The sequence below is a fragment of the Labeo rohita genome, chromosome 5 (assembly GCF_022985175.1).
Source record: "Labeo rohita strain BAU-BD-2019 chromosome 5, IGBB_LRoh.1.0, whole genome shotgun sequence".
NCBI classification, from domain to species: Eukaryota; Metazoa; Chordata; class Actinopteri; order Cypriniformes; family Cyprinidae; genus Labeo; species Labeo rohita.
Genome location: NC_066873.1, coordinates 28,677,323 through 28,691,857, shown reverse-complemented (window position 1 = coordinate 28,691,857; position 14,535 = coordinate 28,677,323). Strand labels below are relative to the sequence as shown.

The 14,535-nt window shown below is 34.0% G+C and overlaps 1 protein-coding gene across 2 annotated transcripts; it reads left to right on the top strand.

Annotated features, from left to right (window-relative positions):
* Positions 1-86: 86 nt before the first annotated feature.
* On the top strand, positions 87-14,381 carry f11r.1 (F11 receptor, tandem duplicate 1). 2 transcript variants are annotated; one of them, XM_051110684.1, is made up of 10 exons: positions 87-150; positions 8,734-8,793; positions 9,006-9,122; positions 9,268-9,408; positions 9,666-9,868; positions 9,984-10,086; positions 12,732-12,839; positions 12,951-12,963; positions 13,071-13,131; positions 13,293-14,381. In XM_051110684.1, exons 1-10 carry the CDS (start codon positions 108-110, stop codon positions 13,326-13,328), a joined length of 885 nt encoding a protein of 294 aa, XP_050966641.1. In that variant the 5' UTR covers positions 87-107; the 3' UTR covers positions 13,329-14,381. The 2 variants fall into 2 exon arrangements, with proteins under 2 accessions (XP_050966641.1, XP_050966640.1); XM_051110683.1 differs by lacking the exon at positions 87-150 and adding an exon at positions 6,701-6,930.
* The last annotated feature ends 154 nt before the right edge of the window (positions 14,382-14,535 follow it).

Here is a 14,535-nt window from a genome sequence, read left to right as displayed (position 1 = left end):
TATGATTTCCCTAGTAAATACACAACTTCATAAAAGTTCCAGTAATACAATATAAAAACAGTCATTTGTTAAAAAAGAGGAATATTTTGTATAATTTCAGAGTGAATATGTTGACCTTTGTCTTTGTGTGCCTCTCTATCTCAGTCACAGGTAGGAGTCCATGTTTACGTGTCCATTTGTTTATCTTTTTTGTTATGTCATATCACTGACTGCTGTGTTCTGTCTGCTGTAAATTATTCAGCCTAAACTTTTAGCCGAAATTTTTGAAATTTTGAAAATTAGATGTTTTGTTGATACAGTTTCTCTCTCTTTTCTTTAGTCACGGTCAAGATAGTTTTTGTATAGCACCTTAAAACATGAATGCTGACCAAGGTGCTTCACAGTAGACAATAAAATAAGGATAATATACAATCATACAGATACAATAGTTTAAAAATGTATTAAAACATCTAAATATCTAAGGCAAGTGAACAATAACATTTTAAATTAAAACCCACAATGGCAAATGAAATTAACCAATAAAACATGGCTTAAGCTAACATAGCCGAGTTATCAGTAGGCCTGAGAGAAAAGGTAAGTCAGCTAAGTTGGAAAGAGCTGTCTTTAACCAAAGAATTTGTTTACTTGTCAAAGTTTAACCCTGGATCAAAGTTCTTTACATGAGTGCAGATATTAGCTTGCAACAGTCTTAAATCAAAACTAAAACTGTTGAAAAATTGAGGGGGGCCAAATAAGATGATTTCAGTTTTGTTGTGATTTGACTAAAGAAAAATGTCATCACCCTACAAGCTGCTATACTTTGCTCTGAAGCCAGACTGAAAAGAATTAAAGGGGTCATCAGATGCTAAGTCCAGTTTTTCATGTTGTTTGAACATTAATGTGTTTTGGCAGTGTATGTACAAATCTACCCTATAATGATAAAAATCCATGCAGTGGTTTTTAATTAATCTGTAAAAATAATATCCCCTTTTTCAAATCAAGCCATTCTCAGATGCCTGTCGGTGTGACCACTCCCGCGATAGTTGATTGACACGAGCGTCTTACCTTTAGATCAGCTGCAACAGTCCCACCTCCATTGTTTTGATGCTGGAGCAGGGATGTTAAACAAGAATTGAGCGATTGAGGTGTTGTGTTGCTGGATGTAATAATGAACGTAGTGGTCATCATTTACTCCCGACATCTGAGCCACCGAAGATGCAGTGGATTATGTTTGTTTGTGAAGGGAATGCGCCTCCCGATCTACATAAATGTGTCTATGTTCGCGCAAATCATTCATGATCCAGCTTCACTTACAGCAGAAGTGAGTATAAGGGTTTTTTTATGAATCTTTTTTATGAACCAAAGTATATTATAGACATTTCATTAAGACCCTAAATAATCATATCAACTTGAGCATCCAATGACCCCTTTAAGTAAGGGGATAAATGATTCAATCATTTCCAATCATTTTGATAAAAAAGGCAGTTATGGGTCTGTAATTGTTATAATCAGATGGATCAAGATGGATCAAGATCTTTTTAAGCAATGGATGAACTACTGCATGTTTGAAACAAGATGGACTTGTAAAGAACTGTTAACAGAGAGAATATTAAACACAACAGAATCAAGCATGTTATTGAGCAATGTAGTTGGAATAGCATCAAGAGAGCAAGTAGTCAATGTTAGTAAGTTGGAGATCATATCCAGCAACTCAAAATGCAAAACAGGCTAAAAAAAACTGGGCTTGTGGGTAAATATCAGGATCTCTCTATTAATTATTGAATTAATAATACATGACTAATTCATATAGTACAATTTATTGCTTTATTTAGAGTTTATTTGAATGAAAATACATATCAATCACATATCAAATGGAGCCTAGTTTCATAGAAACTAATTTGATAACCAATCATTATTTTGTTTTTGCCAGTATCCAGCTAAGGTGTGTATTAAGTATTCAGAATAAATTAGCAGATTAAATGCTGTTTAAAAACTGTTTTGAAGAATTATAGAGTTTCTTAAATATTGAAATGAACAGGGTTTAATAAACAGACAAATAAGTGGCCTAGTTAAAGATAATGTCTAACCATCATTGCACTCTGGATATGACTGTTATTGTGATTTGTTTTATAATGCATTTAATGTGTTTCAAAGAATTCTTTCTTACTGATGTTAATTATGACGAAAAACTCTCTTTCTGTCTACAGGCATTCAAACTTTTAAGGTTAGCATTGATAATCCCTTAATAAATGTGAAAGAGAATGAAGGTAAGTTCCATTTTCTTTTTTTTTGTTTATCTTTGTCTTTTAATTATAGCCTAATCATTTCTGTGTGTCAGTAAGCAATTAAATAGAAATATTGGAGAAATTTACACCTGTGTCTGAATAGGTTTTGCACTATAAAATAGTAATAGCTCAGGGAAAAACAGTTTTTGATGTGAAAACATTTATGCACAAAGTATTACTTTTTTTCAGGAGGTGACTTGAAAAGTCCTACACCTGGAAGAATCTCAAGGGCTCTCAAACGTTAATCTACTTTAATAACAAGCCAACTGGAATGGATCAAATCTTTACTTTTGTCATCCAGTGTCTTAATTGTAACCTTGCAGTAGCATTTACTTAATGTGCGTTGATGTGTATTGAAATTAAAATAAAGAAAAGATGTAACATTATGGCTCTTTTTTCTTTCTGCAGGTAAATATGAAGGTCGTATCTCTGCGTTTGATGGAAGATTGAGATTGAACAAGGTGATGCGAGCAGACACTGGTGACTATATCTGTGAGGTTTCTGGCAATGGTGGATTTGACAAGAATACCATCAGGCTTAGGGTGCTTGGTAAATCTGAGTAGAAAAAAACATTTTTTTTAGTCATTTTGTTCATGATATACATAGTAGTGAAATATTTGAGCAGTGTATATATAAAAATAAGGTAACAATCTGAATCAGTTTCACCTGCTTTGGTGCAAATGAAGGTGACAACAGGTACACTGGAGAACAAAGTTGTTCTCCAGACACACCAAGCTGTGTTCACGCCATGTCGTAATTACCATAAATTAGGCATGACAATTTACTTGGATCTATTATGTGCTCACATGCTCATAGAACTTGTAATTACACCTTGTAAGCTGGGAATCTTCAGAAAGCTATGACTTGGACCATGTAGCTATACTGCCAAGCCCTATTGTTAATGCAGACCTGATTGAGTTGCTTTGATGAAATTCATTAAAGTTGGGTCAGCCTGTAATTTCCATTTTTTTTTACTTTGTTTTTGAAGGTGGTTTTGAATCCAGCATTCAGTAAGTTGATTATTTTGGTTTTGATTGACCATACATGACATACGTACATTAATAGGAGAGAGTGGGGCACAACTTCACACTTTTTGACTTTCTCAGTTTATGTAAATCCACGTGGGGCTTTGAGAATATAATTTTTATTCCACATTAACTTCACACTTGTCTAGTACAAATATGTGCCCCTGGACAACAAAACCAGTCTAAAGTAGCATGGGTATTTGTAGAAATAGCCAACAATACATTGTAAGGTTCAAAATGATCCAGTTTTCTTTTATGCCAAAAATCATTAGGATATTAAGTACAGATCATGTTCCATGTAGATATTTGACTGGTTTTGTTGTCCAGGGTCACATATGTGGTTTTGTTTCACAAGTACAGTGTATACTTTTTTCTTTATTTACCCCAAAAGAATGCAGGTGAAATGTGACAACATGCCCCATCGGTGGAGCACAATATAACATCTGAGGGGCATGTTGTAACATGATCATGTTTGATCTATTAAAAAATATACAAGATTAACTAAAATATTTTGTCAATAAAATAAAATTATTAACTTTTTCATATAAACTAATGGCATCAGAATTAAAAATAAACTGATTTTGAAGTTTGGAAATAAACTCTTTGCAACCAGGACACCATCCTTGGGAGGGTCCTGATTGCAACATACAGCTGTACAGCATAGTTCAAAACATACTCTAAAAAAAAAAAGGGTCCAAAAGAGTGCTTTTGCAGTGACAGAAGAACTATTTTTGGTTCCCCAAATAACCTTTCAGTGAACACCTCCTAAATAACCATTTTGAAGAACATTATAAAAGTCTAAAGATCGTTTTCTGCATTCGAAAGGTTCCATGGATGTTCAAGGTTCTTGATAGAACAACTGATGTCAATAAAGAACCTTTATTTTTAAGAGTGCAATGTGAGCAAAAAGATGAACACAACACTCCCCTCCCTCCACACACAACCCTCACAGAGCAGGAGACAAAGAGATGAGCCAAAATACTTTACATTTCTTGAAATAATAATTTCTGAACATTAAATGTTGACTCTCATTCTCTTATTGAACATTTTCTCTATTCATGGTTTCTCAGTAAAATTCATCAAAGTCATTCATGTAAATTGCATCATAATCTAATGTCATAGAATAGCATAGTTTTAATAATAGCACGGCACATTGTAACGCAGTCTTATAATGTTTCCAATTTAAAACTGGTTAGTGACTTCTGCTATATATGCAATATGTACTGCTATACTGATACTAATTGGGGATTAAAATAATAGCAGATTAAAAACACACAAAAAAAATACTTTGCTATGGCAAATGTTCTGCAATATCTTCAGAAGATTTTGGAATTTTGCCACAATTTTTTCTCTACACTTAAAAATAAAGGTTCTTTATTGGCATTGATGGCTTCATGAAGAACCTTGAACATCCATAGAAACTTTTAAATGCAGAAAAGGTTCTTTATAGTCAAAAAAGCTTCTTTAGATTTTTAAAATGTTCTTCAAAAAGGTTCTTTTAAGAACTGTTTACTGAAAGGTTCTTTGGGGAACCAAAACTGGTTCTTCTATGGCATCACTGCAGAAAACCTGTAATATGGCAACTAGTAAATACCCTAGGTTTGTTATGCTATGTGTGTAAATGTTTAAACTGTGTGTGTTACAACTAACCCAGCATTAGTTTGTGCCCCACTCACCCCTACAATGCATTAGTTAAAAACTGTAGTCTGTTACTGATTCCAAATTACATGATAAAAAATGTAGTCCACGGAATCCATTACATTACACATTTTAGGTAATATAATTGGCCTACTTTTTGATTACTTTTAGATTACTTTTGACCAAACTCTTTTATCACATTGATTTAAATAAATTTGATTTAAATTTCCAGAATTTCCTGCATTTCACATTGTTTTTTCATTAAAATAACTATGTTTCTTCTCAGTTTATTTCTTATCAGTTGTGTACATTAGTGTTGTATGTAACATCTAATGTTGTTAAAGTAATGTTTATTGGATTATTTCAGTTTCATGTGTCTTACCATGATGGTATTTAGTGTTTGTGTGAATTACACTGTGCACCTTCTATATATGTTAGTATTTAAAAGCTGCTTGTGGTGGGTTTTGGTTCATCATGTGACTTTCCATCACCACCTGCCTTTGGTGGTTATCAGTGTCCTGCAAAGGTACTAAACAGTTTTCAGCACTTCAGTAGGTTGGTATATTGTCATTACATCAGTTAAGGAAATTACAGTATTTAAATGTATTTAAATCTGTAAAACCTAAAATGTTGCTACCTTATTTTTACCGTAAAAATTCTGGCAACCACAGCTGCCAGTTTTTTCCATACATTTTTACAGTGCTGTCGTCAGAAAATCAAACATATTGAACACACATATACATGAGGAAGGAGGAAGTAAGACAGAAACTATTATTCTTAAACACCTGAAGCTATTATCAGTTTTGATGAAATATAACTAACAATAACAATGAGTTGTGGGGAATGTTCCTCCTATAACACATGGTAGACTGCTTAAATGTTTCAGTGAACTAATAAACTGAGTATAAAAATGGACTCTGAGTGGAAAAAAGGAACAATGTGCTCCATTTCTATATTAGGCTATCCTTTCAACAAGTAAAGAAAATCAGAAATGTCAGTGAACAAAATATTGCATATTTTATTTAAAAAAAAAAACGAACAAAAAAAACATCTGAAGCCTGACACTATTATGTTGTTACTTACACAGACACAACTGCTGGTACTATGGTAACCAGTCTTCACACAGCTGATTTGATAATATCTCTGCCCATCCCCACCAGAAATGCTAAACCACATTTACATACTGTGGTGAGTCAGGGAGAAGCGTGCTACTAGTGTCATGTTTACTGTTAGTGTCTGTAAAAAACAACCATATGAAAAATATCAGCCACTTTTGTTTCATTTTCCAGCACCTGTGAATTTTTCATTCTAGTGACAACTTATCAACTTCCTGTTCCTTTGAAATCATGATAGTCTAGGCTATGAGTTCTTTATGAGTTCCAGCTACATTGTTCTTATTAATGCAAGAACAAGATATTCGTTTGAATTGAAATGTGACCTTTACAATGCTGGACATCATTTTAACAAAGTGTATTGGGTTTTGAATATTAAATGATTTTACACATGAATTTAAATAATAAATATCCAAAGTCTTATATGACATGACCCGTCTGAACTCTTCACTCTCCCCTGTCAAGTTTGTTCCTTATGATCTTATCATGTGGGTGACCTACTAAGTATGCATATAGAATTCAAAGGAAGGACCTGTAAGCTACGGTTTGAACTCCCAAGCCGGGTTTCTTCTGAGAAGCAGTAAGTCTTCCCTGAACCTGCGTTTACTTTTATGACGTCACGCAGCGGGAGTGTCATTATGTATGCAACCAATCGTGCGCGGTACAGGTAAAAAACAGTATCACTCGGAAGGGCGTTTAGTTTCAACCTTTCGGCTTATCTTGACTCAGCTTTGCGAGGGCCTAGCAGATACAGAACTTCATAAAAGTTCTCGTAACGTAATATAAAACCAGGTATTTTTTTTTTCCCAAAAAAAGGAAGGAATATTTTGGAAGCATTGTTTGTGGATATGTTGACCTTCGTCTTTGTGTGCCTCTCTATCTCAGTCACAGGTAAAAGTCCATGTTTTCAGTGTTTGAATCATGTTTACATTTTTTTGTTGTTTATTACGTCCTGTCATTGACTGACGTAAATTATTCAGTAAATTATTATTTGATCTGTTAATATAAAAGCTTTTAATGTTTACAAACGTTATTGCTAAAACATTTCATCAGTGTTTTCTCATTCTTATTAAATTAAAAATGCATTATAATTTGCGCATTTAGCGTTTAATTTAGTTTATTCAGTATAGGTTTGCAAGAAGAGAAAACTGTGCTCTCAAATGTGGCCTTATTTAAAAAATTCGTAACGAATCGTTATTTTGAATCGGTTCTTGCTGAGAACGTTTCCGAGTAACCACTTAAAAATGAACTGGTTGAAGTATTTGACCATATTCACATTCTTAAGCAATGACTCAAATGAATCAGTGAACCGAGTCAACTAAGAGCAGTTCGAAATATGATTCGATACAGCGATTCATGCGTAGCTTGTTTACGGTACCTAATTATCGTAACTTAGGTTTTGTGTTTAGGTAGAATAGGCACTGGCATTTTAAATAGCGTTGTATTGCTGTTTAAATGTAAAAGAAGGCCTTTCACGGCTCGACGGTATCACCTGGAAAACCTGTTATTCCACCTCACCCATCCCCCATCCGAAACCCGAGCGCACCTACCAGGAAATTGTGACAGCTGAAACGCAATCCAGAACGCGTGACCAAATAAAACCAATTAACAAAAAAGCACGGTATTTTAGTAACGTAAAAGTGTTTTTTTATTATTATTATTGATCATGGTCAACCAGTAACGCGGCCACATCTAATTGTTGATAGCATCAACTTCGCTCACACACAAACAACATCTTGTTGAGCAGACAGAGAAACTGTGTCTTCATGAATTCAGAATATTTGAGTGTCGTGTTTGTTTATACCGGTTACCCACAAGTTCACATGGGAAACACAGGTTCAGAACGGCAAATAGCCTGGAAAACTTAATAATGATGATTGAAGGAATTTTTGAGCGACAAGCAAATGTTTGTGAATGAGTGTGAATTAATTCACATTCATTCAGTGAATATGCTATACGAATTCACATTTTATAACTCATGCATTATGTTGTTTATTTATTCTTTCAGAATAGCAGTTGAAAAGCAGTTGTAACTGCCATAACGTTTTAATTTCTGTGGTAGAAAAAAAATGGGTCAACTTTTTGATAAACCCTCCCACATTACACTGACGTTGTGGTTTTTATAGCACGTTTGATGAGTATTTTTCTTTAAATAGACCTATTTTTTCTGTTTTTGATAGTAACCCAACAGTGCAAACATATCTTTTGTTGACATGTTTGTAAAAACTGTGCATTTCTATGAAAAGATTTCTGTCTAAAACACATTTGATATATAAATTTGAAAAATGTACAGTTTTACAAACCTTTCTAGAGTGTCTGTGAAAAGGTTTGTGGTCTAGAGTAATGTGGTCTATAGAACACATGACATAGAAGATTACATGGGTTGTGTGTAAACCTATGAATAATTCACATGTTTGTTTTTTAATATGGTTAAAAAGTAATAGGTTTCCTTCAGTGTTGAAATATTCAGCATTTGGATGGTTTCAGGAATTACATTTATTTTTCTGTGATGTCTGAATGAACATGGCTCTAGGGTTAGATTGTTTTTGTTCTGATGTTTCTATTACATAAAAAAAAAAAAAGTGGTCGGCTTAGATGAAGATGATGTCTGAACATCATTTCACGTCAGGCACAACTGTTAATGCAATTTATGTGTTTAATGTGATTTTTAAGAATGAATATTCCTATCTACAGGCCTTCATGCCGCTTTTACGGTTACTGTTAGTCCTGCAGCAAAAGTGAAAGAAAATGACGGTAAGTTTTGTTTTGCTTTTTCTGTTTGTTAGTCTTTCAGTTATAACTGTTTCTATGTGTCAGCGAGCAGTCGGATATAAATAATAAAGAAAATGTAATGTAGTGCCGTAGGCTTTGAATATTAAATCGAATAGTAATCAAAATGAAATCGTTTAAGCATTCCGTTTTTGATGTGAAAAACACTTATGCACAAAGTGTTACTTTTTTTTCAGGAGTTGACTTGAAATGTTCCTACACTGCTGACTTTGGATCAACACCCAGAATAGAATGGAAGTTTAAGGATCTCAAGGGCTCTCAAACATTAATGTACTTTGATAACAAACCAACTGGTATGGATAAAATCTTTACTGTTGTCATCCAGTTTATTGATATAACCTTGCAGTAGCATTATCTTATTGTTTGTTAAATGGAGGAAAATATATAGCATTGTGCAATATTTTTTCCTTAATTAGGTTTTTTTATTTCTTTCTCCAGGTAAATATGAAGGTCGTATCACTGTGTATGATGGAGGACTGAGATTTAACAAGTTGACACGAGCAGACACTGGAGACTATGACTGTGAGGTGTCTGGCAATAGTGGATATGGCGAGGGTAGCATCAAAGTCACAGTCCTTGGTAAATTATATAGTATTATATAGAGGAAAACTTACAACCTGAGAGCTGTCACTGATGTTATAACAAATCACAGGCGTTCCAAACCTGTATGCATTTATTTTTCTGTGGAATACAATGTATTTAGAAAAAATGATACATAGTATGAAAGTTTGGTGTTGCTTATATTTAACGATGGGTAGCACAGAATATAGCTTTGAAGAAATGACGTAACACATGAATCAGCCTTGTCATTCCCACTTTAATTCCCTCCACTACAGTGCCTCCTTCCAAGCCCGTATCCAGAATTCCTACATCGGTGACAACAAGCAGTAACGTCCGCCTGACCTGTTTCGATGCAGATGGCTCTCCTCCATCCACTTATAAGTGGTACAAAGATGGCACTCCCCTCCCTGATGATCCAAGCAAGTTCCCCAATTTTAAGAACCTCACCTACAAGATGAACGTTTTCAATGGTAACCTGGTGAGTGTTCATCAATAATAATACGAAATACATAATAGCTTATATAATTAATGTCTGTGTATAAATTACGGAGGCTTGTTTAATTTTTGTAAAATTTGTTTATTTGTGGGATTAGGAGTTCCCGAGTGTGTCCAAGCTGGATACCGGTTCATATTTCTGTGAGGCCAGTAATGGAGAAGGCGTCCCTCAGCGTGGAGATGAAGTGCGCATGGAAGTCCGTAAGTCAGGGTTCTTGCACAGTATGCAGTTTGTTTTGAAGGATCTGGATAAGTGTGGAAAAATGAAAACAGAGTATGGAAGAATGTTTGTGTTTCCAGACTATTGCCCCTACTCTGTTTTCTTGAATACAAAATTTAAGAAAGAAGAGTGTTCTGTTAAGAGCATCGACAGCTTCAGTTTACAACATGTTTTTCAAAACGTTGAGCATTGGAAGTAGTCACAGACAAAAAATTAAACAATCAATCAATCGATCAGTTATTTCTATAGCACGTTTAAAAGCAACACAAGTTGACCAAAGTGCTTTACAGACCCAGAATTTCAACCACACACATGCACACACACACCCCATAAAATACAACATAACGCTACACAAACCCCATGAAGCTAAGAACAGTTAAAAGCAGCAGAGAATAGATGAGTCTTCAACATAGATTTAAAACACTTGATGGAGTCACAGGATTTCATAACAGAGGGAGGCTATTCCAAAGACGCAGTGCTGCCATCTCCCTTGGTGAGACTTTGGCACGTGTAAAAGGAAACTTTGAGAAGATCTAAGGGGTCACACAGTGCAATGATCTTCACTTTTCACCATAAAGGCAGATATTGTAGTCGCAATACAGCAGACATCTGTCAGACAACATACAAGAAACTAAATGAATAATTCTTGATGCTGCAGATTTGGTCTCAAGTACTTTCTTTTTTATAAATCATAACTTATAGGTTAGTAGGGTGCTAAAAAGGCCTATTCTAGGGTTTCCGTGGGTCTTTAAATTTAATTGTATCAAATTTAAGGCCATAAAAAGTCTTAAATGCCTTAAATGGTACAATAGAAGTCTTAATCATAATTTTAAGTCTTAAATTTGGGGACGCAAAGACAATCACAATATGGATGGATGAAGGGAACCGACTGTCTTCAAAAAAGTGTCCATGGCATTTTCATTTGATCTTGCCTGTAATGCCTGAAAGGCATGGGCTTTGAAACCATTGAATGGGGGGTGTGACAGAATCTTACGATTCTGAAGAAAAAAAAACATTAGACAACTAAACAAAATCACATGTACAAAACATCAGTGTTTTTAAATGAATGATCAAAGACAAATACATTATTAACAGCCCCCTTTCGCCATCAACTGGCTTAACAACGTAATTGATACATCTTTTACATTATTTGGAATGCCAAATGAACTTTTAAAAGGATGATTTACTCTATTTTAATCTCTACCATACATATCAGAGTTTATATCTGGACTATGAACTTCTGTCTCAGTACTTCTGTGTTTTTTTTTTGTTTTTTAAATGTTTGTAACAGAAATAATGAACTGTGTGGTTGGAAAGACTGAAACTGTTCATATACATCATTCATATAGCCTACATGACAGTGGCTCTCTTTAGGTCATCGGCAGCACAAACGCAGATTTGAATGTTCAAATCGCACTAGTATGATTGTGTGCTGCACGGACGAAAGGTTGAGGAATCAAACAGATGAATCATTGTAATTTAGGAATAGAATCACGTTAGTATTTAAATCGTGTTTGTGATCTTTAACAATCTGTTGGATTAAAATGCTTTGTCATATTGTTAGTGACACCTCTATTGCAACACGTTTAGCTTATCACAAATAACATACTTTGCATTTTCGACCTCTGATCACAAGTGTAGCCATTCTTTGGAGAATACCGTACCTTAGATTAGCGAGCAAGGTCTTGGCAGATCACTGGATGAAAAAAAAAAAAGTGTACTTACAGAAGAAAATGCTCTATTTCTGTGTTCCAAAAGTGCCACCTATTGGAAGGGAACAAATTAGCATTTTTTAAAAAAGCCCATTTGCTGTTTTGTTCAGACCAATGTGAAAATTGACCCGTATTTTTACTCCAGTCAAGCCATTGTAAATGTGAACTGGTGGATCGATAACAAGCTAATATCCCTTCTAAAAATCTAAACAATTAACACAATAAGATATATTTACGTGTTTTAAATATAATAATTGATACCATTTTATAAAACATTTTGTTTTGTGAAAACCTGTATTTGAGCTTTAAATCATGTTTTTAGAGTAATTTTTACAGTTTAATATGTTACCATGGATAGTGCCCGACCCTGCTCATACGGTATTCATTTTATTTGTGCAAGCCTTAAATTGGATTTTAAAAATCCTGCAGGAGAGGTTTAAAACTGTGAAATTTTAATAATCGTTCTAATTCTATGAAAATCCACAAGACACTGATCACAGTGATGACACAGAGGAACGATATTATTGAATTGGCTTTCAGAATTTTTTTTTTCAGCTGAGTAATAAGATCATTGACGGCCAGTAGAATCCACTTGACTTTAAAGTGTTTCAACTTTTAAAGCAGCAGATGACGTAACCGCAGTGCGTACTTATAATAAACATTATTGTACGTTTGTGTGTATGCTGATGTAATCTTTAGACTTATTATTTTTTTATTTAAACAAGCCTCAAGTCCCACTCTTTGCTGTGGCTTTAAAATTCTCAATTTATTCCAAACACCACATTTTGACTTCTAAAGAGGGAGAACTAAGTATGATTGTTTTTTTGTTTTTTAATATATGTATATATTTCTAGTATTCGCTTCTTTAACAGATGTTTTGATTGACTTCAATTTGTTGTTTTTCTTTGTTATAGGTGATCTAAATGTTGGTGGCATTGTTGCTGGAGTTATTGTGGCTTTGCTGGCAGTGGCATTGCTCCTCTTTGGTCTCTGGTATGCCAGTAAAAAGGGATATCTGCCAGGTAAGTTCTAACTGTTTAAGTGTGTGTGTGTTTGAGAGAGAAAGAAGTTAACTATAATAATTAGAAATTCAAAATTATTTGACTTATTTGCTTTTTTATTTTCTTCCACAGAAAAGAGAGTGAGGTAAGACTTTATTTTCTTATCTGTGGCACACACAACTTCATACCTGACATATGATGCTACTAAAAAGTTCAAAAATGTAATAAATATATTTACGTGATCTCTTGCAGCAAGCCGAAACAACAAGCTGTTTACACACAGCCTAGAATGGATGATATGGATGATGGGGATGTAAGTACCACACATCTTGCTCAGCTGTGCATATGAAATTAAGCCTGAATTCTCTTTGCAATAGTTGATTTTGAATATCTTTTTCTAACTGTAACCTTTTCTACGTAGTAGTGGTACTGAGAAAATAATTATATTTATGCTGTTTTGTGTGTCTTTTTCAGGGAGAATTCAGACAGAAATCATCTTTTGTTGTGTAGTCTGTGCTACTTTGGATGAAACGTCAAGATTCTGTGCCTAGATCAATTTTTTTTCTGTTTAAGTTCATGCAAATCAGGATGAGTGTGTATGTGATGAGATGTGCCTCCCTGTCCAGCTTACCACTCTAGTTGATCATAGACATATTCAAAAGCTATAAAGCAACCATTGTAAATGTGTGAAAGTGCAGGTTTAGTTTTAGGAATTTAAATCCTGCGTCTGTGTTTTGTAGAAATGAATAGAAATGTAATTTATTAAACTATGATTGATCTATGAGAGGAAATAGAATTTGCTCTGATTATAAGCAGTTGTTTAGTTATGTATGGACTGAGATGTCCAGTGCTATTTTTACATGACTCTGCACTATGAGAAACTTTTTTGGGAAGAGAAGGTACTTTGAATGCTCTCCATTCAGGAAATAATATCCCCTCTGCTTTATATAAACATTTGCTGTACATTGTAGTCATAGATATGTTGTTTGTTTACTTCACTGACATTTTTATGATAGCGTACCTTGTGTGTGTTTTTATGTGTTTTATACTTCATGAAATGTAAATAGATCTTTCTGTCTTTTTATTCGATTTTTAAGGATTTAAAATCATGCTTCATTGATTTATTCATCTGGGAACAAATCACAAAACTTTTATTTTTCCTTTTGTTTGATTGAAATTTTAATGTGTTGATCCCATTCTTACAATAAATGAAATTTACTGAATATGACTTAAGTAATATAAGATATTGACATTCCTCTGGCTTTCTGTCTTTTATGCAGAAAACCACTTGTAAGTGCTGTGGTTGCCTCAGCTCAACAATATGACTCTGATTCTGGGAAATATCACTATACTATCACATAGGATGACATTAGGAATGAGTGTGTTTTTATCGCATTATTTCTAAACGTACAAAAAAAATTTTTGAGGTGAGGTGATCTGAATATGTCCGCTAGGAGGCAGTGTAGGACAATAACAAATTTTGCACAACTTCGAACACTGTTGAAATTGATTGAAATTGTTATGGATCTATAACATAAAATAAAATAAATTGTTTTGATTGTATTGATTTTATTAGGCTGTTTTTTTCTTCAAGAAATGATTTAGATGTTTAAATTTGAGGCATGCAATAATTTACAAGAAAATATCTGAGTTACTTTTTCAAATAAGTAACACCAGCTACCCATTTACTCATTGACAGGTCTCATATGCCCATGTT